General features: G+C 39.2%; 1 protein-coding gene across 5 annotated transcripts in view; it reads right to left on the minus strand.

Annotated features, from left to right (window-relative positions):
• The window catches only part of SUDS3 (SDS3 homolog, SIN3A corepressor complex component), a 67,701-nt gene that overhangs the window by 35,927 nt on the left and 5,758 nt on the right, over nt 1-26,016 (minus strand). For 2 of the 5 annotated variants that reach the window (XR_012652366.1, XR_012652365.1), the window contains exons 5-12: nt 25,185-25,204; nt 24,457-24,613; nt 21,022-21,117; nt 19,009-19,070; nt 18,045-18,066; nt 17,200-17,305; nt 12,958-13,042; nt 9,493-9,593 (exon numbers count right to left, since the gene is read on the minus strand). Coding sequence is in view for 2 of the 5 variants with exons in the window: in XM_075041815.1 (XP_074897916.1) it covers nt 9,495-9,593; nt 12,958-13,042; nt 17,200-17,305; nt 18,045-18,066; nt 19,009-19,070; nt 21,022-21,117; nt 24,457-24,613; nt 25,185-25,204 (647 nt within the window). In the remaining 3 variants the exon portion in view is untranslated. Of the gene's footprint in view, nt 1-126; nt 332-1,775; nt 2,186-3,385; nt 3,661-4,409; nt 4,566-6,197; nt 6,542-8,059; nt 9,594-12,957; nt 13,043-17,199; nt 17,306-18,044; nt 18,067-19,008; nt 19,071-21,021; nt 21,118-24,456; nt 24,614-25,184; nt 25,205-26,016 lie in introns of those variants that run through there. The other 3 variants (XM_075041815.1, XM_075041817.1, XR_012652364.1) reach the window with 2 other exon arrangements.

Genomic DNA, 26,016 nt, shown 5'->3' on the forward strand with positions numbered 1-26,016 from the left:
CAGCCAGCCAGCACCGCGGCTATTTGTGCTTCACCCTCCCTGCTGAGACAGCTGCCTTTGGAAAGGAGGATTTTGAGAACAGATACAGAGAAAAGCATTACAAGAAAGACACAGAGGTTGCTTTACCTCTACCCTCAGCCCCAGAGCTTGTGGTGCACCGGGAGAGCAAGCGCTGCCTGCGAACACCACCTTTGCCGTGTTTCCTTCTCTCAAAATAGCAGACAGCCCTGCAGGCAGCGCAGACCCAGAGAGGATGCTCAGCTCCTCGGTGACACCAGCCATTGGATTCACATCATTCGGCTGGTGCTCATTCACAGCAGTTCATTCTTTCCTAGGGAGAAAATTCGGTTGAGGGACTTGCTCCTTACTTCAGTGCTCCCAACAGACGAGACCTACAAGTGTTTGCTTTTTTTTTTTTTTTTTTTTTTTTTTTTTTTTAATACATTCCCCCTCTCCCCAAGCTGGAAGCAGAAAGCCTTCACAGCAGATCAAAGCCCACAGATGTCAGTCAGCTTTTCTTCCTTGCTTTTGCAAGCCTTTAGCTCCATGATGCCCTGGGAAAGCCAAAGGTTGTAGGCAGAAAGCCCATCATCCCCAGAAAGATGAACTTAATTGCCTCTAGCTAGTGAGTTCCAGCTTGGAGGGAGAGATCCTCCTTTCCAGGGAGCTCAGGGCCTCTGAGCTGTCTCACACAAAACCCTTCTGGTAGAATCTTCACAGACACTGTCATTCCATACTCAACATCCTGCACGAGCAAATGATTAATTATCCCCAGCAACTTGCCATCTGTCAGCTGATCACTGACAGATCTGATGAACAGACCATCCCCATGTTCTCCACCTACTGCAAAGGAAAACACGCTCTCTTCCAATAGTTTATGCTAACACATTTTTACTTGAGATTTGCAACCAGCTTCTCACAGTCAACTACCAAATGTAGCTGATTAGCAGCAACAAATTATCCAGAATTTATCTGGTCACCTGCCCTGGACTAAGCCTTAGCCTGTCCAGCTGGATGGAGAAAAGACAAGAGGGTAATGCTGAAGAAGAGATTATGTGCGGAGAGGTATAGATGAAGTTATAACATAGCTGAAACCCTAGAGCAAAACCTTGAGGAGGATTAAGTTGCCCTAAAGCCCAGAGTATAAGCTAAGTTAAGGAAGGAGAAGGGCATTTCTATCTGAATAACGGACACAGTGCTCAGTCTTTGGCAGATCGCTGCACCCCTATTCCTCAGCCTCCCCAACTGAGTAATCAAGTATGTTCTTGTTTACTTCTCTTTGTAGAAACCTTCAAGATTTGCATATCAAAAACACTATGGGGTAAAATCACTGCCAAGACAGGCAGCAGCAGGCACTGGATGCCCTTCACAGAAGTGACCATGTGGGAAAGCAGGATGCTCTTGCACTGACGTTGGCTTCTCCCACCCGTTCTGCTCAGCAGCAGTCAAGATTGCCACAGCAACAGGGGACAACAGGAGAAGGAGGAGAAAAATACTTCTCTAGAACATATTTGGTTGCTTTTCAGTGGACTGACATAAGAGAGTTCATTTATAAATACACCAGGAGCACGTTGGTGTGAAATTGGAAATGCAAGCGGATGGCAGCAGGGTGAGCAAAGTACATGGGGTGAGGAGAATGAAACACGCGGGTTCACCTGAGCGAGGTGCAGATTGAGAGCCCCGCGGGAGAACGCAGGATCTCAGCGCTAATCAACTCCATCGATCGAGCAAAGGAAACCCTTTTCCCTAATGCAAACAGCTTCGTGGATACTTGCCTCCACGCTGTCATGGGGCCCGAGGAGCCTTCTGCCTCCAAAACGCCCACCGTCATGTGCAGGAACCATGCGGCCGAGCCGCAGCCTTCAGCTTTCCCCTCGGGAAGGGAAAGACCATCGTGCTGGTGCTCACAGCAGGCTGCTCCGCTTCCAGCGCCGCCACCGCTCCGTCAGTCCAGCCACGTAACGAGACAGTAAACAGGGACAATAAGGTCATGCAGGAGACAGAGGTCTTCCCCAAAACAATTTAAGAGGCTCATTAAACCAGTTAATAGCGCAGGAGCGGCACTGACACCATGCTGTAGCGTTTCGTTTCCTTTGTAATAACGTCCCAGAAGACTCGGGCATTTAGCTGGAGCGCTAAGTGGCACCTCAAGAGCCTTGTCAGGAGCTAGAGAGGGCAGCTCGTCCTGAAAAAACACAGAAAGTAACAACCCCCTTCTTGGAAGAAGGGCGAGGCTTTCCGCATGCTCCGATGATGACGGCTGGGTTGAGCACCCAGCGAGCAAGCAGGCAGGCACAAACCACCCTCACCAAACTTCACAGCACCCCACTACAGGAGGGGCATCGGCAGGCGTTCAAGAGACAAACCTGCTCACTAAAAAACTACTCGGGGGAAGCAGGGTGAGTTAAGCAAGCACTTTCAGATAAACAATAACTGCATTTTTGTGATTCTGTTGGAGAATACTGTAGCAAGGCACAAGCAACAGATGGGGTCCCAGGACCAGGAGACCTCCTTGGTCAGAGGGATCACATCCTGCAATCCCCGGTGATAAACCAAGTACGCAGAACCCGCCTGGCCACACACCACATTCTTCATCTGAGACACCGCACTAGTTCAACAAGGTATTTATCAACAAAAAGATGGAGAAGCAGTGAAAATGCTCACTATAATAAATTAACAGGAAAAAAAACATAGCAACGCCTCAAAATTTAATATGCAACAACAACTTTGAAACAGGGTGGTGTAACAAGGCACAATCAGTTGGCTGAAAGAGCGAGAAGACAACTGCCTCTTCTGGGCTTGTGCCTCTGTGCAGTTGACTGGCTGTATCCATTAATTAGATCCCCGTTACACAGGTGGGAAATGCACCCATCAGAAGCACCTTACCACTCTGTCATTCAGCCCGGGAATATGACAGATACAACAAAGAGCTCAGGCATAATCGAGATGGAATACCTGTCAGGCACCCTGATGGAAAGGGAAAAACCCTCAAAAAAAAAAAAAGCTCAGAGGTTTTGCAGATTAATACCTTTAGTTACATCAAACAGTAAACAGGAACTGGCATGCCTTGTGAAGGCTACAGCCAGTATTTAAGGTTGTTCACATCCACTACAAAGTAATTCTGTTGATATGTTCCCCAAGGTCTTTACCACTCGGGTAGCAGAGGGCTGGCACATGCAGAAGACACTGCGACAAGGCAGTCCAGAACACGTGCTGCTGAATCCTTCACACTCCCTTCGGCTCTCAAAGTACTTCAGACCAACTTAAACCCTTAGACTTCTTTGAGAAAGTCAGCCTTGGAACAGAGAGGTGCCAAACCTTGGCTAAATGCTCTAGAAACTCCTCCCTACACTAATCCCAGCCATTCCCTCCAAGAACAGCTCACCCATCCATCGGTCTTCACACAAGCCGGATCTCCCTTGCCCAGACACACCACAGCAGCGGTCCAGGGAAGAAAGCACCAACACTGCAGCTCTGCATCCCACAATTTCTGCCAAATACTCATCTTCACAGCGGCTGGGAAGGACAAGCAAACACCTCTATCTTGTCATATGGATGAAATCCTCAGCGAGCAAAGCCTTGCTGCGGCAGAGCCACTCATTGGATTGCCGGCCAATTGTCCCTTCCTTGGGATGATGTTTTTCCATCTTCAGGCAGAGACTAGAGGACAGACACTTTATTTCTGTGTTTTGCCCAGACTTTCAAAGCTCTCCTCAAAACAGTTATTTCAATGAAAGAGGAAACAAATCAATAGTTTTGAATTCTGTTAGGGGTGAACAAGACCGATAGCCTCAGCCAGGGCTGGCAACTGTCCTGCCAGCTTCACCACATTATTTCTCTTTCCTGAACTGCAGAACTTCATACTTGGTACAAAATGAGACCTAACCAATACTTCAGTGCTGAAATACTATTACAGAGCATGCATCCATGGGTCCCAAGTTACACGTGAAACTCTTCTGCCATGTCTTATGGTCTTCAGGACAGTCTTAAACCAAGGGTTTTAGTAATTCCCAATTTCAATGCATGAGATTTTTTTAATACCACAGAAATCCTTATTAGAATATTTGCCTTGCGTGTTTATATTAATTTTGTGCAACTATGTTACGTGATTTAGTATCATTAGTATTACCTAATGCCTCATGATGCATGAGGTTTGGAACATTGCTTCCTAATCACATTAGAAAAAAAATATTCATGTGACTGTTACATACCGTTACTAAAAACTAGTTCATGGGCAAAAGGATATTTCTTCCCCCAAATGAATAATTCTTCAGTATGCTGACATGATCAGCAGCTACCTTCAACTATTTGTTTCAAGAGAAATCAATTATTTTGTCAGACATCCACTACCTCCCTGAAAAAAAAACAAAACAAAACAAAACAACAAACCCACAAAAAACTCCACCTACCTTTTAATTTTATGAAGCAAGCAGACACGGAGCTATGTCCATGTGTCCTGAGCCAACCACTCTCCAAACCCATGCTCAGTCAGTGCAATCAATCTGTTCACTTTGACACCTTTCAGTCACCAATTCCAAACAGGATTTAAACCACCAAGCAGAAACCTTGATTTAAGACACCAATTTTAACGTTGATGTGTGTTTGTTTTATTTTCATTAAAGATCATTAGCTTTCATTAACTGGGATAGCCATTCAAATAGCAGAGATCTACAGGCAATCATCACTGTCAAAAGAATCCTCACTCAAAAATAAGGAACACTAATAAAGTGAAATGAAAAGATTTGGGGCAGAAAGCGTGGACGCAAATTAGAACTAAATGAAAAATGACAAAGCTACCTTAGGCACATGGGACAACTGATAGATTTCAAATTTAAGATTGATTAAATAAATCAGTAGCTGTTTTTAGGGGCTTAGATCTCTTGGTTCCAAACCCCTAAAAATTACTGGCTTTGCTCAAAGCATTGCTATTTTAGAACCAAAGGATGAATAACTCTTCCTGTATTGCTGTTCAGTGTCTCATTTATGTGAAGGTAAGTTTAGACACCCATCCTGCTTATATATACACCACTGAAAATATTTTACATTTATGTCTTTTGTCACCTAAATGTTATTTAAACTTTGGTCCCAGGGGACAAGGTTTCTGAGCCACTCTTCCCTCCACCTACTCCTTAACATCTGATCAGAGGGGAAAAAAAAACCCCAAACCCTTTTGTGGTGTTTTTTGGCTCTCGGTGAAGTAATATAAATCCAAACTGTTCTTTATGCACATTTATTAACTAAACTGAAATCAAGAACATTTCAGAGAAAAGCATTCATGCATAAAAAGGAAGAATCTAAATACCAGCATTGACTCCACTGTATATTATGAGATATACTTGGGCATCCCAAATTTAAGCTAATGATAAGTGTTAAAGGTGTTTCCCAAATTCAGCACAGCATTAAAATAGTGGAATTCTTTAACTGAATGAAATGTGAAGTTCCAGTGACAATGGGTTTTCAATAAATCATAGAAAAATGGAAATACTCATTCTTTTGTTTTCTAAATAGTTTAATAGATTTTTTTAGAATTGGACAAACTAAAACTGATTAACAGCAAACCTTAAACACCCATTCAGATTTTCTTAATCATTTAGCATTTGCTGTTTACTTCTGTGGAACAAGAACTCAAAAGGTGTGTTAATTTTTCTTCTTCTGAAAGAGGAAGGACCTCAGTTATTCACAAAGGTCACAGCAATTTCTTGCTCTTTTAGGCTTTATTTTCATAAGTGGCCTGGGAATGTACAAGAAATTACTAACAATCAAGACTTCTGTTGTTAAATTACTTTGTCTCTTTACAAAATTCCAGACAAAGCACATGAGCTAAAAAAGACAATTTGTTTTATTAGCATTCATTCTAGGAAAAAGCCTCTTTTGAAACCTTTCAGTGAGTATGATGTCAAAAAGCCACTGGAAGTTGGTTCACTGATCTGGCTTCCTGTCCATTTCAACATCTAATGGCGGGGAGGGGCGCAGGGGGAGAATCTTTTTCATTTTGCCCTTGATCAACCATCACAGTCCCTTTCTCAAGCCAATGAAAAAAAATGCTTAATATGAGTTAACAGCCAACTACAATTTAACCCTCAATAAAAGTCTACTTTTGGCAGAATGTTCACCTTTCTTTAAAATTACTATAACTGGGAGTTAAAACCATTTCTTAAATTTTAAATGCTGTTCATGAGGATTAAATCTTTTCATACCTGTAGCAAAGCCATTTCTGTTCACTGAGGGTTTGAATTCTTCAAGAGACTGATGTTAGACAGGCAAATAGCAGACAGAAAAGCCAATTTTCTCTTAGAATTTAAGCAAGACCTTGTCCATCTCCTTGAGTAACTTGTCTCTATTTTTCCAAGCAGTGGCAGGAAATCTTCATTTCTACAGCTGATGTCTATACTCTTGATCTCCACATGCGTCATCCTCGCCATAACACATTTTGAGCATCCTTCTAGGATTAAAAAATGTACTGCTTCCCTGAGTGCACAACAAGGCACTGCATTTTTATCATTTCCAGCCTTGTAAATGGCACAGGCCATTACAGAAGAGCCTGCTTGAGAAAACAGGATACAATATTCATGTACTTTGTTAGAGGAGATAAATCTACATTTTATGGTGATCAACTAAGGCAAGAAAGACTTTCATTTCATTAAATTAAGAAACTAAGGATGAAGTAGCCTTAAAAGAAAATACCTTCAGTGTAGTAGTTAAATTTGAGCACATAGGGCTACAAGCCCACACTCAGGACTGTCAAAAGCAGAAACTACAGGTCACAGGTTGATCCAGGAGCACTGGGCAAGGAACTCTGACAGAAGGAAGTTGTACAAACCTCACACATCCTTCTTGAAGATCCAAGATTGGCGTGAAAGAGTAGAGTAGGAGTTTGAGATTGAGTTTTGGCAACTTCCCTGCTGAAGCACTGCCCTGAATCAGTATCAGTTTATGTAATCCATCTCCCCAGTCAATACAACAGTACACTTGAATTTCTTCCTTCCCACCCTGACTGCTCCCTGGCCTCATTCTTAGTTTGTTTTTCACCACTAGAACTTACAGTCCAAGGCTACGCTCCTTGATTATCTGCGCCAACACAAGATGACTCCTTATGATAACAGTAACCTTTTCAGCACAGCAGAGTGTCCACAGGGGGGTTACAGAAGAGGGAAATGGTGCAACAGTCCCACAGGTATTCGCTTCCAGAAGACTCTTCAAATTCTGAGTAGGCTGCCAACTAGAAATGTGTGTCCCATTCCATCACCCCCCCAACACCCTCCTTACCCCCCGCAATATAACCACAGCCGATGGGAAGACAGGCTTTTGGCTGCAAGAGCAGCTATTCTTTCCCCCCTTCTGCCAAGGAACAGGGATGGTGAGCAGATGTTGTTGATTGAGATTAAGATGTGGTATCAAAGCTATAAAATTAAGCTTACACAATGTGCACCTATACCAGGCCTGGCTCTAAGACAGCTGCTGCACTTCCACACTTCTACCAATGCCTTTAAAGTTACCCCAAAACAGGTAACATTACAGCAGCAGAGAGATCACCTGCTGTTAGCAGGTTGGCAAGCTATCTCCCCAAAACTGAACCAAAGTTTCCACCTATTTCCACAAACATATATATTGATAAAACGATATAGGTAGGAAATAAATCCTGCTATTTACTCAGCACTTTTTATTATAAGAACTACGATGTTCATTTTAAGGCTCAGTGACAAATCCTGCTTGGTACATCATCACCTTATTAAAAACCTGTCACACGTGCACAGAATGCTAAGTTATATTAAGTATGCTGTTAACTTGATGAAATACAGCCTGCTGCTTTCCACCTGACTAACACTGCAGCAAAGATGGCACATTTTCAAGGGGTGGGAAACAAACACCCTCTCCTTTCCTCACCAAAGCTCCAGATCCAGTTGAAACTCTAAACACAGTAAAAATAGGTCTCTCAGCCACAAAGGCAACACATCAGAAACTCAGCCATAACATTCCACTCCCGATCCACATACACACATCAGTTATTGGGATGTGACTGCCACCCAACTGCAGTAAGTAAAAGAAATGGAAACAGTCATTTAAAATACTCCATTTATCCAGATATGAAAGAAAGGCTAGACTGATGCTGAACAAGAAGGCAGTTCAAAAGCAAAACCAAAAGATGCCTCAAAGTGACACATACTGATAAAGGCAGAAATTACAATTTCTTGTCCAGTAATCAAAAGGAGCACAAAGTTCTTTTGCACAGAAGGCAAAGATCTGACAGCATTGCCAGTGCACTGTGTAGTTCATGCCAATGCAGTCACACATGGTATTGGTGGTTTCAGCCATCAGCAGAAGACTGGGAACAGTAAAGGAATGCCAGAGTCAGATCTTTAAACGTCTTGGAAAGGAGTACATTAATATCATCACTTAAGCATTTTCACTTGTGCTACTGGAAGGCAAGTGTAGAAACCCAGTGTTATCTCCATTAATTAAAATACCCTACAAAGGGAAACCTTTGCATGACATTCTACGGAATGAAGGTTTCAGCTATACACTAAAAGCATGTCAATGCTGCTTTCTACTCTGTACCAGGCTTCTTTGGAAGATACAACAGATCCGGTATCTTCTGTCAGCAGGATTCCAGCATGACCTGTTACTCTAAGCTTCAGTAAAGAAAATGAAATTTACCTTTCACGTCTCTACACATATGAGTGGTTATACTCAAACATATAGTTCATATAGTCTCTCTACCTGCACAGTCCAGTTAATCCATCCTTTGGTTTATACTCTTCCGCCATTTCAGGAAACTACTTCAGCAAATAGATATACTCTTTGCTTGTTCATTGAAGGGTTTTTTAATGTGAAGAGAAACAGAAGCTTCTGATTAACCACATGTGACTGCTTAACTACATTAAAATCAACTGGATTTTCAGCAGTTTCTAAGCTGTTCACACTTTCCTAAAAAAGCCTCAGTGCTCAAGTCTTTAAACAGTTCATCCAATAAAGCTGATGTCAAATACCAGGTATTACAGATGCATCTCTCAGCTGCAGCTGAAAGCTGGCAAGATTAATCTCCTTTTGCCCAACATCCCAAGCCTTGCAGGAAAACAAAACCAGAAAGAACGAATAACCTCAGGTCTTGAAAAGCAAAGCTTCTTCCATTGGTCTGTTTCAAAACATAAATGTTACGCGGTTTTCAACATACGAGTCCCATCTATGCACCATGAAACCATGATGAAAAAAGTATGATGCAAAGTCTTCTTAAATAGTCACCCAAAATACAAAGAAAGCATACAGAAGCTTGATGCAAAATTCAGAAATAGTCCAGGGCAGTGCTTGGGTATCACTAAATATTTAAGGACTACTGGGGATTATGTGGCCAGCCACAAACTGTCTCGTAAGAGGTCATGACAGTGTTCTCTGCTGCTAACATGAGTGAACAGACTGCCGCTCCCCGTTAGAGGTTTGACTATCAGTTTAAAAAAAGAAGAAAAAAAAAAAAAAAAAAAACAAGGAAGAGCATACAGTCATGCAGCTGATCGTCGACGAATCACAAAAACACCTCGCTGCAGCTGTCCCAGATAGATTCTCATCTTTGTGCTGTCACTGGTTTTCCTCACCCAGATCTGCATGAAAGAAAAAAAAAAGAGGGGGCAGGGAGATATATTGGGAAGAAAAAAGGAAAACCCACAGTAAGCAATACACAGACAAGTAAGTCCAGGTATTCTTATTGTCAGATCTGAACATCTGTTACTCAGGGTGCACCGATGATTTAGCTTAATCCCTTCTCCCTCCCCACATTAGGCATTTGCAACCTGAGTAGAAAACGAAGTAAGGTTTCTAACTTTACCACCTTAACTTCCTGCTCAAGACAGTCATCAAGAAATATTACTCTTTCCAAGCATCATCAGGAAAGCAAGTTTCCTTCTGCTACAATTCACAACAGAACTCTGGCATTAAGCTTTACCTAATCAAGAATAAGTCTCTCTAGATCCACAGATCGTAAAATTATCTACCCTGGGATTTGCCCAGACAAGTAACTATTAGTCAAATGAAAAGCTTATTCTGATTTTGTTCAATGAAGCATTTCTCACAATGTATTAAATAAATTGTATCTGAAGATAAAAGGGCCTCTTTTTTAAACACCTGCATGGAAGAATTCACATAACTTGTAGATATACAGTATGTTTCAAAGGAAAAATTGCTGCCATGGAGGCAGCCACTCAGAATTTTTGAAATCACTTTCAAGAAGTTTAGATCCAAATACCCATACTTTAAAAACCAGTTCTGAGAAAATCTCCTCTGCATTTTATCATTCTAATACATTTAAACATATTGATCCAACTCTGAGTACTAGAGTATTTTAGGACAGAAGTCCAGTATTTCCTACTGCAAAGGATTATAAAGTTAGTGCTGGCATGCGATTTACCCAAAACTTTTTTTTTTTCCCAGATATCATATTAGCTACAGGCTTGGCACAGTAGATTGATTTAACTCTATTATTTTAATTATAAATTGACTTCACTAACAGAAACCCTCAATATAAAATAAATTTAATATTTGCCTGCATTTGTACTTCGGTTATTTCCCCAGAGAAATTAAAATCCACGTTCACTGATAATCATCTCTGCTGCAACATTTCCAAGAATTTGGTATGTTTTACTAACCAAAAGAATTAAAAAATCTACAAACTCTGAGCAACTGTACAGAACAATAAACATGTACAGTTTTACATTCTATCACAATATGATGGAATGGTATATTAGTTTTGCTAAAGTCAACCACTTTGTTAAGTTCCATTTGGAAGAAAATTAAAATTCTGTTTTAAGTGACTGCAACAGCAAAATTACTTATTAACACTAAAATGTGCCACAGTGTTCAGAAAAATAAAAGCATCGAGACACATTCTGAACTTAAAACTGATGTTTTAGACATACAATGTATTTTGCAATCAGAAAATAACATCTATTAATTCTAAAGAACTGAAGGAGATGGTGAATAGAAACAACCAAATCCATCTCTGAATTTCTTTTATTCCTAGACTGTAAAAGGAAAATAAGCTTCCTCCTTTTTTCAACTTCCAAACCGAGACTGCTGAATAAACTCATGGGAATAAAAAAAAAAAACCCAAACCCTAACTTTCTTGCATGTACTGAAGAGTTTATTGTTGTCAAAAGGCAAATGATTGAATTGGTTCCACGTGCTTGGCCAATGATTTCCACCAATACAGTATTTGATTCACAGTTTCCAAGGAAATCACATCTAAAGTAACAGAAATTTATTCTGTTTAGATCTAAACACATCACCAAGTTTTAAAGAATTTGGGCCTGGGAAGATATTTTTGGTTTGTTTTTTAAAGGGGATTGTCATAGCTCAGACTCTGTGTTGGCAAGGCTCACAGCCAATTACAAAAATCAAATCCGGTTTAAGAAAACTTATTTAGACATTCATATGAACAAAGATGCCTCTGATACACTGTTAACTACTTCCTTTTCCCAGCCACAAGAAGGCAACTATATGCCATATCTCTGATGTTTCTCAGTTAAGTCTTTTCACATTAAGCATTAATAGAAATGCTGGGAGACACTGTGCAAATATTTTTCATAAAGTTCCTTTGAATAACTTGACTTCCTTTAGAAATGCTATCAACTTTTGACTCCAGTCTACAATTAAGAGACCTCAAATCTAGGTCTGCCTTCTAAATTCAAGCAGGAACCAGTAAGATCATAGTTTGGCAACCCTACTTCTGAATGTGTGATGAAATCTGAGGTAGGGACATTGTACTCCTAAGAGAACAGCTCATTTCAGTATTCTGTTAAGTATTTATCTTCCTTGTCTTTATACTGTTGCAATGAACCACCACAGGGAAAACAAATGCCATGCCTCCTCCCCAGCCTCTCTCAAAAAACACCCCACAAAATCAAAACTAAACCTACTGTCTCACTTTAAAGTGGAATTGATGCAATAATAATTAACAGATGGCATTTCCCTCAGGTTTCAGGTAAGATGCTCCCAAAAGATTGAGTTTTAATGTTACAAGTTAACAGTAATAACTTTAATCAAATTAGCAGTACTATGTTTTCAACACATCCGTTAGCAAGATACTCCTACTTTATCTAAATAGCCAACCGTCGAGCATAACAACTGTTATTGCAAGGGGAACAGTTGTGATACAAAGCATATCCCATATGCAACTCATTTTGTTGAAAATAAAATATTTTCCCCTAGCTGCAAAAACAAATTAAAGTTTCTTTATTGGCTGATTGAAGAGAAGTGCATTTAAGCCTATCTTCTTTCCTTGAAGCGTCTGGAATCCGCAAGCAAAAAATAAACTGCTCCCTTTGCCCAACTGATGCACTGCTCAAGCACTAAGCTTATTTTGCAGCAAGATTCACATCCATCTCAGGCATGCACCTCTCTTCACCTGCTTCTCTAAGCCTTAATCATTAGCCACACAGAAATTGTCTCAGACAAATGACTCACCTGCCCTGTCTCCCAAGTAGGTGATGAATGTTGCCAGCTTACCTCACATGTACTCAGGTTAGCAGGAAGAATTTTCTCCCCTTATAACAACTAAATTTGGTGACAAAATTTTTCCTCACCCTCTTCTGGATTCCCATTAGGATATTTTATTTTTAATTTTGCATTAATAACACCTGTAAGTATGTTCTTGAAATAACAGAAATGGAACTTATGAATGTAGTGCCAGTGAGATGCAACATGTCAGTTCTCCCCATTCTTCCTGCCTGCCAAACTACTGCTTGCAAAATGTAGGATCATTCTTTAGAAATGGAGCAAGTCTCTTCCCATCTCAAGAAGGGATCTCTCAACTCAGTTTTATCTTGGATTAAGCTTCTTTAGACACTAGACAACTACATCTTTTCCAAAAGTAATACTGATTTTCTCTTAGTCCTTACTAGACAGCCGTCTACCTGCCTATGCTGACCCACAGCTTTCCCCACCCCCATGAAAAAAAAAGGAGCCCACTACCTCATTGGCACCCACAGAACTGATCACACAGCTGATCTTAGTGTTCTCTTTAGACTCCAGGTAAATAGCCTGGCTCTTGTGGTACCTGCAAAAATAAAAAATAAAAAAAAAATGGAAACACATGAAACCATTAGCTGTCCAAAGACCGAGAAAACAAACAGTAATAAGATTGATAAAGCTAGGATTCTACAAGCATTTGGATAGAGTAAATATGAAGTCTGTTGTTCCACACAACTTTCCCCACCTTCACAACATAGCGGGTGGTCTGATTCTACACACACACACACTTTGCATTTAAATGACACTTTGAAGCACGTGAAGCTCTCAATTCTATATGCAGATTATTGAAAACAGATTTCACATCTGCAAGAGGGAGCAGCAGAGCACCAAGCTACAAGAGAGGAGAACACTGATTGACAATAAACCTGTGCTTCAAGAGTTTATCAAACTAGTCTTTCACATTTTAGACACAGGATGGATTTTAGAAGGCAACTCCATATTATGCCTGATAAAATATGACAGAGCAAATCACAGATACTCAGATTGGGTTATTCACATTCCCCAGTACAAAATTACTAGTGCACCACCACCACCAAAGTGAACTGTACTCAATCAGTGCAGTCAGTGTACTGTTTAAACAGAGACCTCAAATTTCTAATATCGCCTTATTTTGTGAAATAATACACAAAATGGTAAGTGATGGGTAACTGACTCTGTAAGAAGCTGTATATACCTGCCATAAGGAGGCTGTGTCTAAGCATTTCCATTTTTTCCCCTTTTAGAGCATATTTTAGTCATGCTATATATTTTTCTTGGTGCATTTTGTATAAAACAAAAGTAAAAACTTCAAAATTCCTAACTCTGAATTCTTGATTTCATGGTCTTGCCTTCTTCACAGACCATATTTCTGGTAAGTGCTGCAAAGTGTGCTAGACAAAACTTGCCAGTTTCTGTGTATTCTGTCTAGGAGAGTTCCGTAGGCAGAACTAATTATACTGAAACAGATTATTTGTAAGTCATCTTAATCAAGAGAGCACCAAAATGCTTTATAGCTATAAAAGCATAACTGTATTTCCACCTTTACCCTAACCATGATGTGCTTCATATATAACTGGGCAATCCAAGCTGCAGAATCACTGCGCAGAGAAACCCTCGCTAACTATTCAGTATGCAACTCCCTGCAGTCTGATTGGCTGACAGGCATTTGTCAAAATGCATAGACTTGCATAATCTTTACAGTTATTTCTACAATAACCACTCTGTAAAAATTGAAGTCTTCCAATAGTTTATTCCACAGTCTCTTCCTACTGGCTTACGTACTCAGAATTTTCACACTGCTTGCCAGTAACAAGAGTAATAGCATCAGCTTTCAGCCTTCCAAACATACTAATTATCAGTGGCCTGGGCAAGGTAATAAAAAAAAAACAAAACAAAAACCAAAAACCAAACAACCCCAAATCCTGCAACTTTTAGACACTTCTGCCCAACCACTATTCCTTCTCCCTCATTTTAACAGAAAGGATGTCAGTGGGTTCCAGGGCAATGCAATAGCAGCAATGATCTGAGCCAAAAATCTCAGCTTACTGAACCCAGACGATCATTAATTGATATAAAGAAACAGTATAAGCTACTATAAACCAGACCTCACTAAGATGTAAAAATCTCAGTCCAGTAGTGTCCTACCATGCCATGCTGTGACTGATTAAGCAAGGAGAATTGATGATCTTGATACAACCAGTGCACAAGCTTTCACGTGCAGAAGATACCACTGCAAATGACAACTCTCAAGTGGTATCTGTGCCTGCACAGATAGTGAAATAATTTTTCCACTCAAAGCTGTTCCTTCTAATTTTTGATTATCAGTGAATTCCAAAGCTAATGACATGAAGCTGGCTTCAGCCCCTGGATTTCACATCACAAGTTACTGTCCACCAGTATATTTGTGTTAACTCTGCACAGAAAAGGCAAGGTAACAAGTTAGTTCAGCACTTTTTCACCGAAGAGTTGTCTCAGCTGTCTCACGCTCCATGCACGCAGAGAGACAGGTCAGCTGAAGGCACATCTCAGTTACCACATTCATGTCTCAGCCTTTTGCTGAGTTTATATACCCACAGGGGAACAGAGGGGTAGAACTGAGGAAAATAATTCAGATGAAAAATGCAATGGAATTTAAGTTGGCTTTCAAGAGAAGGAAAGTGCCAAACAACACTTGCTTTTGCAGTAGGCAAAATACACCACAATAATGACAAGTGAGGCAAGCAGAAATAATTCCACTTTCTGCTACAAAATATTTTGCTGAAAGGCCAAGATTTTCAACTGCATCTCCATCAGAAGATTGAAAGAAATCACTCTGGATTATTGTATGCAGACAAAGCTAAAAGCGAAAGGATGGTTGTTTTACAGCGAACTGTATTTTAGGATCTGATGGGGGGCATGGAGCAAATTGACTGAGGATAAAAAACTAAGTCTAATTTCACATCCATCTGAAACTCCCTATACAAAGTCTCCACTTGAGACATGTTCGTGAAATGTCTCTGCAAGACCTTAGGGAGTCCATTACTAGCCTTAAACATTCACTATTTTGAGATAATGGTGCTTCATGGCTGCCATCAGGAAACAGAGTCCTCCCAAGCTGTTAGTTTTATTATTTCTGGTGCATGCCAGCAGCTACAGCCTTAATACACCTTAGAAAAAATCACCCTCCCACTATCAAGAGTTACTTCATTATTTTAAAATACCAGCTATTTTGCACAAGTACTATTACTATCAATCAAAAAAATCTAAGCGGGATTATTGCAGACAAAAAATGTAAAACACTTATCTTAAAACAGCATAAGAACAAGGAAAGGCAACAGCTGGAATACCTGACAGTGAGGCCCCCATGACAATTGAATTCAGCAAGATGAAAATATCTGTTAGCGTTTTATGTCCCAACTAGATATCTTTCAGAGAGAGCTGGTGCTTTTGAGAGATTCATCTGGGCTCACTGAAGCTCTCCCAGGTTTAAATTTGGTGGGCGCCTGGGGAACTTTACTGACCAATTACTCCAGATTCCATCTTCCCTCTTTTTTTCTTTTTTTTTTAACTTATGCAACACTTTTCAATACTCCACATGCTTAAAAATCTGAAGAAGAGTTTATTCATCCAAATATATCCCAGAGGATAGTCACTTTACACAAAAAAACCCATTATGAAAGCAAAAAAAGAACTTCATGAATTTGTGAAATAAACAACCTGTTCAGTTCATGTCTGCTTTACGCTTCAAGGAAGTTTAAGCTCCAGGCAGCAGCTTTTATCAGAGCCGTGTACATTGAACCCTTGATGAAACTTCACTGTTAGAAGACTAGCAGAAGGAAAAACTGACCAACTATACAAGATGGCTGTCATGTAGAAAACAAGCTTCACACCTATCATTTTCCATGATAAAATTACAACCTCGTCACTTGTTATTTTGAGCCAACAGAACACTGAAGTAGGCTACAAAGAAGCATGCAACTTGCAAATTGCTTTCTGCTCAAGGAGTACTAGAATGCCCCCTTGATTATCCAGTTTTGCATGTCTCATGGATTTAGTTTAAGACCTACTAAGATTTCTCTGCAGAATTTAATATTTTTCTTGTATTTTGTGAGGCTTGCACAGCTATATGACCATAAAACTTAACAGAGCTAAATCCAATCAGCAATTCTGAAGTTGCTTTTCCCATGTGGGTTTGATCTTTAAAGGTTATTTGGATTTATTAGAAACATTTTTCATTCTGCTCATCTAGCGCACAACATTTCTTCTGCCACCTTGTGGAACGATGCATTAGCGCTCTACAAAACTGGACACAAGGACTGTGAATACTGCCAACACTACTGTACCTGCAATCACAGAGTATCTGTATCCTAGCTGACCGGCTTCACAGCTACATCACGCTGCATCTGCTGGTGGCTCTCTTACTTAACATTAGTTTGACAAAAACATTTCCCATGTGTCACAGTGTGCACTACTGACTCCATGGAAAAGATTTAAGTCTCCTTTTGAGGCAGTAGTTACTTCTGAAAGTCTATGAAATCTAAACACTCCATTATCACTTCTGATTTAACAAAGTCGCAATGATTAGCCCTTGGAGGAAGCAGCCAACATCTGCCCCAAAACATTTTGTCCTCAAATTTTTTTCTCAAAGAAATTTCTCTCTGCAGTCTTTGTCTCCTCACTACACAACACTCAGACTGCTTAAAACAGAAATTTACCAGGACTTACCATCTCTTATCATAGTAGAGTTTTCCATCTTCTATCCGGGCTTCAAACCGCTGTGCTGGAGACTCTGCTGGTGTAGCTGGGAGGTGTTCAGGAGAAGAGGGAGAGGCTGAGAACAGGAGAGAGACTGTGTTTAAAGACCAGCATGTGTCCACCATACAGTAGCACATCTGACTGCAGAACTGCAATTAATAAGGTCATATTAAGCAGAAATAATAAGCACAGAAAGCTACAAACTCAAATTTCCATCAGAAAAATATTCTCTATTGGGACTAATAATTCAACCTCTGCCTTGAATATACAAATGATAGTATTCATTGAAATATAACATTTATCTGAAAAAATGTTGATACATAGGTGATAGACAGTATGTCCTTGATTTTGTTTTAATTCTAATCCACAGTTAAGTAGTTAAATTACATCAGAATTACTTAGGCAAGTTAGTACCACTCTGTCTTGAAATAAAGTGTACAGACACACCTAGACTGCTGAAGGCATAAACCCCTGAGTTCTCTATCCCTCCATCTACCTGACAAGCAGGCAAGCTGCCAAGATGCATCTGAATATAATGGAAAAACCTCTTTACACAGTTACAGATAGTCCCATGCCCAAATGTTTCAGCCACCAAAGATGCATATACCTCCCTTCCCATCCCTGACAAACTTCAGAACAGATGAAGAGACTTCACACAGCACCCATTTGCCACAATAGGTACACAAAGAACAGCAATTAGAGTCAAAACAATTACACAGTCAAATTACACAGTCAGCAATTATACAGTCAAACAGTCTACAACATAATTCTCTGTTCAAAACAGTATGACTGTTCCAATGCAACTGTTAACTCACCTGGTCTCTTGGGTGATTTAAGCTACATGGAAAGAGAGCAAAGAAGCATTAGAGACCTGACATGAGCCATAGAAGTCAGCAGTAATAATTTCAGATAGTCTTACTTTCCATACTCTAAATGCTTCTTTTTTTAAATATACTGTTAAGTGGCATAACACAATCAGAACAGCATGCTATAAACAGCCAAAGGTGTAGCTAACCATTGTGATGATACAGAAGGTCCACAAACTGAACTTCAGAGCATTCAGGTAATCCACTAAAATAAGCCAAAACCAAACCCGTCTAACACACTATATTTTTGAACATGAGCCAACATTTCCCAGGGTACACAAAATACAGGAGATAAACTATTAGACACACCTCAACAGCTGGCACAAAAAACATGCTCCGCTACCATCCTCAAATGCCTTAATGAGCAGCTTCTATTATAAGAAATTAGATAAGCCTTAAAGCGTTTAAGCAAGAAAGCAATACGTTAATCAAATCTAGAAAAACTATAAACATGCACACTGCACGCTATCCAGTTTGCTGAAGTATTGCACCAGTGAGGAGGAAAAAAAAAAACCCAACCCAAACCAAAACAACTACAAAACCCACCCCACACTAAGGCCTAAACCAAATGCAGCCTGTGACCTCACAGAAAAACATATTAACATCTGCTCAGCCATGCAGAGGAAGAAACTCCTTAATATAGCTCATCACTTGGTTCAGACAAAAGGTAACGTTTTTAGATGACAGTCATTTTAATTAGATTAATTAAACCTATTAAAATAAAAGGGAGGAGATACCATCTTACTAAATTTTTTATTGTGTTACTTCAGAAAGCCTACTGGGATGAAATAGTCCCACATCTCAAAAAGGAACATAAAACAACAACACAAAAAAGAGAGCTCTCTTCTCTTCAGGGGGAAGCATTAGCTTTCTCTTTAAAACAAAGAAAAACAAATCAAGCAATAATCCCTACCTTATTCAGCGTTCTCAGGTCCTCCATTATTTGCTCATCAGTCAACAAATAATTTAGCTGAGGTATCCAGAATTAAGGTTCCCATAAGCTCTTGACAAGCAAGGCTAAAAATTAAAGGTCAATGACATTTCACTTGATTAAACGTAAGCCAAAAGGTTCCTGTAAAGTTGCGTAAGATTTTAATAAGTGTCATACTTGAGCTTTTTTTGTCATATGAATTAATATAAGTCCATCTCCACAGAGCCTCATATTTAGCAGCAAATAGAGTGCAAAATCATTTTAACTTATTCAGACATAACTGTCAATGAAAAACCTTTAGTGCATTGACATTTACTTCAAGGAGGCATCAAGCACAAGAGTTTGCAGTGTTCTTCATCTTGCATTTCTGTAGAGAACAATCTGGGAGCTGAAACACAACAGACTCATTTCAGATTTTGTACAAGGAAGCCAAATCCCACTCAAACCTAGGAAAAGAAACTCATCATTTTGCAACTCAGTAAGCGGGAATAGAGACATAGAGAGAAGAGGGGAAAGCCCCACAAAAAAACCAACCACCCTCAAGAGAGAACCAGAAAATAAAGCCAGAGGTACAAAACACATACTTTGTGTGGATGAGGACAAATAAGAGCCCACCATTCACCTGAAAACAAACCCAAAATCTCAGAACTCAGAAGTTAGTGTACTACAGCCTTATTAGAGCTCTGCTGTCATTTTGTGTAGTTTCACAATCATATCTTCCCATTTCCCTTTCCTACTGCTCCTCTGTCACTTCCACACAAGAAAAACCTAAGTACACAGAAGGAAAACAATACCCAAAGCAGTGAACCCTCTCTCGAGCCTTAATCTACAGTGTTTCTTCAAAACAGTTCTTAAGTCAAAAGCATTCAAAGTAGCAAACTAAAGTTAACAGTTCCTAGGCTGCATTTTAAGGATTTTGGCTCTGATGGTCTTTAATCCTCTCCCCAGTGAGGAAAGGCAGATAGACTTTCATACTGTGGCTACCATATCATGCTCAATTAGTAGGTCATGTTCACCATGAAACTCATTTATTTTGGATGAGATAGAGGCACTAATAAATAGATTCTTTTTTTTCCTGGAAGAGTGAACAGAATCTCCAACCAGAAAGAGGTTAATTAAAACTGGAGATGCTTGTGACCATCCCGCATGAACTCTAGAAGTTCAAGGTTTGATATTGCCTTCAGAAAACGTGAGTCACTCAGAAGTCATAAGATAAGTTTTTTTAATCTGATTTAAGCCATACAAGTTTGGAATCTAATAATAAGCCTCTGCAAAGCAAATATCATTGCTTTCCTTTCCAGGTGAGTTTAATATACAAATAGAAGTGCTTATCACAGGGGAGCTAAAAACATATTTCCAGAAGCCAAGAAACATTTTAATTATAAGAAACATGCAACAAGGCAGAAGAGAAGGATTACATATACATGTTTTTCTCTCTCTGGTGATATATAAGAAGAAGATGGATTTTCATCTTCTTTTATTCAAAGAACAAATCTAGCACTCCTTGCTTTTTCTATGCATCTCTCTGGATTAGAGATCTGAAGCCTTTATCAGAAGTGGAAAAACTAGCTTGATATGACAAATACGATCTTTCTGGCAAATGTTTTGTCACATCTTGAAATGAGAAAAGCTTTGGCTCATGTAAAAAGCCATTTACTATCTATGGAATCAATTACCTCAGCATTTATATATAAAGTTCTTTTAAAGCTTTTTCCTTTGTGAAAAAAATTGGCTGAAGAACTCAAACTATTCTCACTGACAAAAAAAAAAAAATCAAATAAACTTCACAGTGTCATGAGGTATCTCCAAAGACTGGTTGTGTTACATTAGTTTATCGCACATTATATACATGACAAATTGTGCTTCAGTATTTCCTAGATTAAAATCTGATCCTATCATCTAATTTCATTTTCCTTCCTGTACAAAACAACAGAGATGCAGGTAGCATGCTGGCTTCAAATACAATAGCCCTCCAATGACTTTGTAAAAGGATATCAGGGGCAGGTTTCCTCCTCTTGTCTGGGATAGGAACTGGATCATTCGGTCGTCGCCTCAGTTTCCTTGTCATAATAGGCTTCACTTCCATTGAATCTGTAGAGTAATGAAGTTGGAGAGCTGATAAGACCAGAGGGAAAGGTATAAGAAGCAGCAGCTTTCTACACAAGGGACAAGGAAAATAATCTTTCCTCTTTCATACAGAAAATTGGATATTTTTTTTTTGTGGTGGCTTCCAGCATCCAAGCTGAAACTGCTGACAGTGAACACAAGTTCTCTTTCACACCAGGTCACTGTTCAGCAACAGCGTTGTAATGCCATGGTTACAGCTTTCATTGGCTGGAAGTGGCACAGTTGGTTTGGAGGCATTTTACAGCTGCTTCAGGTATAGATAACAAGCGCAATGATGCTACAAGGATTCAGGGCAAATTTCTTTAATGCTATCTGCTTTAGAACAGATCATTTAAAAGGAAAAGTTCATGGAGTTCTTTGCTAACAGAACTTGGACAGTTAATAGCACGTAAAGCATCAGCTACAAATCAATTGCTCTTTTTCTTGCCTTTAAGCTGGAAAAATAGCTTTGTCAAAGGAATACAGATAATTACTGTATTCAAGACTGATCCAAGTCTGCTGGAGTAATTTTAAACACAAATAGTATTTAAATTCAGATTATCTAAAAATGCTTCAAATTATGATTAATGAAATGAATCTAATTAATAACATGCAGAGCAGCAGTTGACAGGAAATAAATTGTAGTATATGCACTGGGGAAAAAGAAAAAAATCTGTTTAAAATTGAAACACAAGTCTCATCACCAAGTAATTACCTGAAATTACAGTTTGTCCAAATGCCTACAGGTAGTCTTAACTGAACTACTTTACTCAAACTCTCAGAAATCATTCCTTAATTTATGAAGACATCTTGAACTGGCAACCAAGACACCACATCTTAAATGCTAAACACATCATCTCACCTCTCTTTCTATGTGCTGAAAATTATTTGCTCATCTTTACGTACACCTGAGTCACATCCTAGGTAGCACTTAAGTCTATGAAGCCTCTTTGGCTCCCTCTAGATGCTAAAACCTTGAGCAGCTATGCATGTTCAAAATACACCAAATTACTTTTCTCCTTATCTCAAGGGTGAACAAGGATGACCATGCTACACATCAAGGGAACAAATATTATGATAAAAGCTTTAAAAAAAAAAAGTGCCACCCACTAAGTGTATACCAAAGGAAACCTTATTTCTAGGATTCAAAGCTGAATTTGAAAACCACTGAAGATTAATAGCCCTGCAGACACTAAAAACCTAACTTACTGTGTTGAATGTAAGCCATTCTTCCCATTTGTTAAAACTGATTTACAAGAGCCTCAGAAGAGGGGTCTGAAGCACTTATTCAAGGCAATACACGGCCAAGTCAAAGGCTTTTCCTCCTTTTTAAAAATTAGTTTCAAATGAGTTGTCACAGAGCTGTTATCTATATTTCTTAAAACGTGAATAAGGCAGAGAGATCAATTTTCTTCTATCTTTCTCTTCCCACCCTGTATCTTAAAATTGTGACAAGTCAGCTGAAAGTCAGCACCAAACAAGTTTTCAGAAAAAAACCCCAGAGTTTGAGAGTCTTACATTTTCTGTTAAGTAATTGAAGAACTTTAAGATTCTCGAGAGATTCATGAAAATTTTATAAAGGAAGTTTTGAAGAGCTGCTAAAGCACCAACAGATTTAACCTGAAACACAGTCTTGCATGAGGCTTAATAGTTAAGAACTGCACTATACAATGCTCTAGAACAGGAGGCAACTATTGCAACCTATATGAAACCGCAATGCTCCCAACACTCGCAGACAAGCCTATTCATCAGGTTGCTAACTTGCATCCTTGTATATGCTGAACTTCCACAGGTTTTAAAAACCATCATGTCCACATCAGGTTCAGTATTCTTACTTCTTAGCCTCCAACACATGTTCACAACAAAATCTGTTACTTCCAAAGAAATCACATCGCACTTCTGCTGGTCTGGAAGGAAGTAGATAAGGGAGGGCTAACACACACTGAACACATCTCTTATGTACAGTTACTTACATGCCTTTTCCTAGAGTTGTATTTGATGAAAAAGCTCAACACTTCAGGACACGCAACAACAGGGGGAACACATTTCCCTGATGAGGATTAATTCAGTCCCCAAATCAGACTACTAAATACTTTTTACCCCTCCTCACTCTCCCTTTAACTCTGCAAATCCGAATCCTGATGTTAACAGCTGTCCCACTGACAGAGAAGTTATATTCCTTTAGACTCCTAGAACACTGGTATGCAGATTTCCAAACGTTAAGACCTAGTCAGATCCTGACCCACTAATGAAAACCTGCTTACAAGATTAGTACTGTATCCCAACTTAGCAGTGAACAGACATAGGATAACAATACAAAAGTTAAGGCTAAGGCACGGTTTGTAAGATCAGACTACATTTCATAATTTTGAGAGAGAGAGAGAGGGGGAGGGAGAGGGAAATAGATATCAAGGAAACAGCATAGCTCAAGCTGTTTTCCAGACCAGATTAGCCCTAACAGTTTGTACAAAGCCAAGAGGACTCCTGAATACGTCCAAACAGGTTTTAATTCTTGCTTCTGAACACTGATTAAATTATTAGCTTACATAACTTCTGAAAATACTATACAAGAAAGATATAAAAGGTCTAACTCATGGACAGGCCTCAGTGACACAATCAACATTATCTGTCCATGAAGTGAGGGAGTTGCTCTTAAAAAAAAAAAAAAGAGAATCAAATCAGACTTTTGGTTCAGCATCACAGCAACACAATTGGCGAAGGAGTCGAATTACCCTGCTACTTAGCTCCACTGTGTCAATTACTGCAAAGAGCATTGTCAAGGCACCAAGAGTACCAACGGGTTTAATGAAAGAAATCTGTCCATTTAATGTCCATTTTCCAGAGTCTGGACACAAATGTAGCTCACAAATCTATTTTTCTGGCTCTAAGCAGCATATCTCAACCTTTACTGTTTGCCTTTCTTCAACTTCTTGACCACCTATTACTGGAGAAAAAACAGGACACAGTTTACAACCTGGCACTGCCGGTTAGATCAATATTGTGATGTATCTCAATAGTGTTATTGCCAGATCACAAGAACTGAAGAAGCCCCTCTCCTATTATATAAGAAAACCTATCCACTCTGCTGCTTTACTGGCACTATTTTGATTCACCTGTTAATAATTCAGGTCACTGAATTTTATTATGAACTGCTTTCTCCATTAAAAGACAACCAATTTGCATTCTGTATCTCTTGGCATTTAGAAAGCTTTAAAGCCTTCACACTAGCTGTCTGTATAAACCAGCATTGCTACCTTTATACCTTTTTTCCTAAGCAATAGCAGAGCAGATAAGACAAATGACAGATGCCTATCTTGTTTTTACCTCCTGTTAATTCCATGGTTAGCTTTTCATTCTCAATCATCTTCTTCTTCTCTTCCAACTCTGCAATCAAATTTTCCTTAAGCTCAATTTTCTTATCTTCAAACTCCTTTGCTGCTGCCTTCTTTTCCTTGACGTAATTTTTTTCCACCTGATCGGTCTAACGCAAACGAAAAGAATAAAAAGGTTAACTAAGGAACCAATGACTCAAGTTAACGGTATCACAACAGCTTCTTTCAACTGCTGTATTGATAAGCTTTTCAGTTCAAAACTGTAGCCAGTTCTAGAGATTATAAATATTCATAATCAACAGAAAACCATCTAAAAATAACTAAGCAGTACTTAGTATATTGACAAAAGAATTAATTACTTCTAAAAAACATTTTAACGTTGCATAACATAGCAAGTCTCTAGCAGAGAGCTCTTCAGATTTATAAACAGCACTGACATTTATCCCCTTAAACAACCTTTTTAAACAAGCCAAAGGCACAGCCAGCATACGACAGCCCAAGAGCAAATATTTCTTTTAACTATTTTAATGACAAAGTCCAGAAGTTACTTGAATACCAACAGTAGGCTGTACTACATCTCGAGTGTAACAACGCTAGCTAGAGAAAGAAAATTTCTTTAAGTCTTCTGGGAAAACAAGCACAAGTACTAGCTGATGAAACAGCAGCTTTATACCTGTTCCATCTAGTTAATATGTATTTTGATAAATTAAGAGTACTTACTTCCAGCTGGAGGAACAGTTCTGAAAGACAAGAAAGAATATTATTTTCAGAGATGTACAAAATGACTTCCCTAACATTTTAGGTCATTGAGTATTGCAGCCAAGAGAGGCAGTAAACCACATAGTGTACGTACTCATCCAACCTCTACTCACACTTCATAGTTTTATGCTGAAAATAAAGTAATTATGAAAAAAAACCCACAAAAATACATCGTTAATTGAAGTTTTCGACAGATTGTCAAGCACATTTGCAAAGCTTGCCCAGCAGTATTCCATATTATTCAGTTTAGCTACCATTTCCAGCAGTACTAAGCATGTAGTCCATCTTTCTTCCAGTTTAATTACAATCAATTAATAGTAGATGCAAACTTCCCAGATAGAAGCTTGAAACATGTAGCTGAATGTATGGCTGGCAAACATTCACAGTTTAAGCCAACTTCATGAATTTCAGCAATGACTGGTTCAGAAATAATTCTGCAGCTGTTAGAAGACTCATCTACTCAACCCACATGTGTCTGATTTCAGGCTGTTTATGACTGAGAAAACAAGCAAGGAAATTGTTATGTATCACTGAAGGTTAAGTTCTAACACATGGCAATGATTAGTTCAAGTCACACCTATGGATGAGGCAAATGGATTTCTGGGTGTGAAATAGCCCTGCTACTGATGTTGTGCAATTGCTAACAACTTGAAATTAAGCTGAATGGGACCCTTCTTGTGTTTTCTGGAGGACATAATGCCCAAAACAAAGTGTTTACTCAAGACAGTGGCAAGAAAAGCAAACTTCGGCACCTGATCAGTCCTCAAGTCACCATATTTCACTAGCATATTAA

The sequence above is a fragment of the Buteo buteo genome, chromosome 11, assembly GCF_964188355.1.
Source record: "Buteo buteo chromosome 11, bButBut1.hap1.1, whole genome shotgun sequence".
NCBI lineage: Eukaryota > Metazoa > Chordata > Aves > Accipitriformes > Accipitridae > Buteo > Buteo buteo.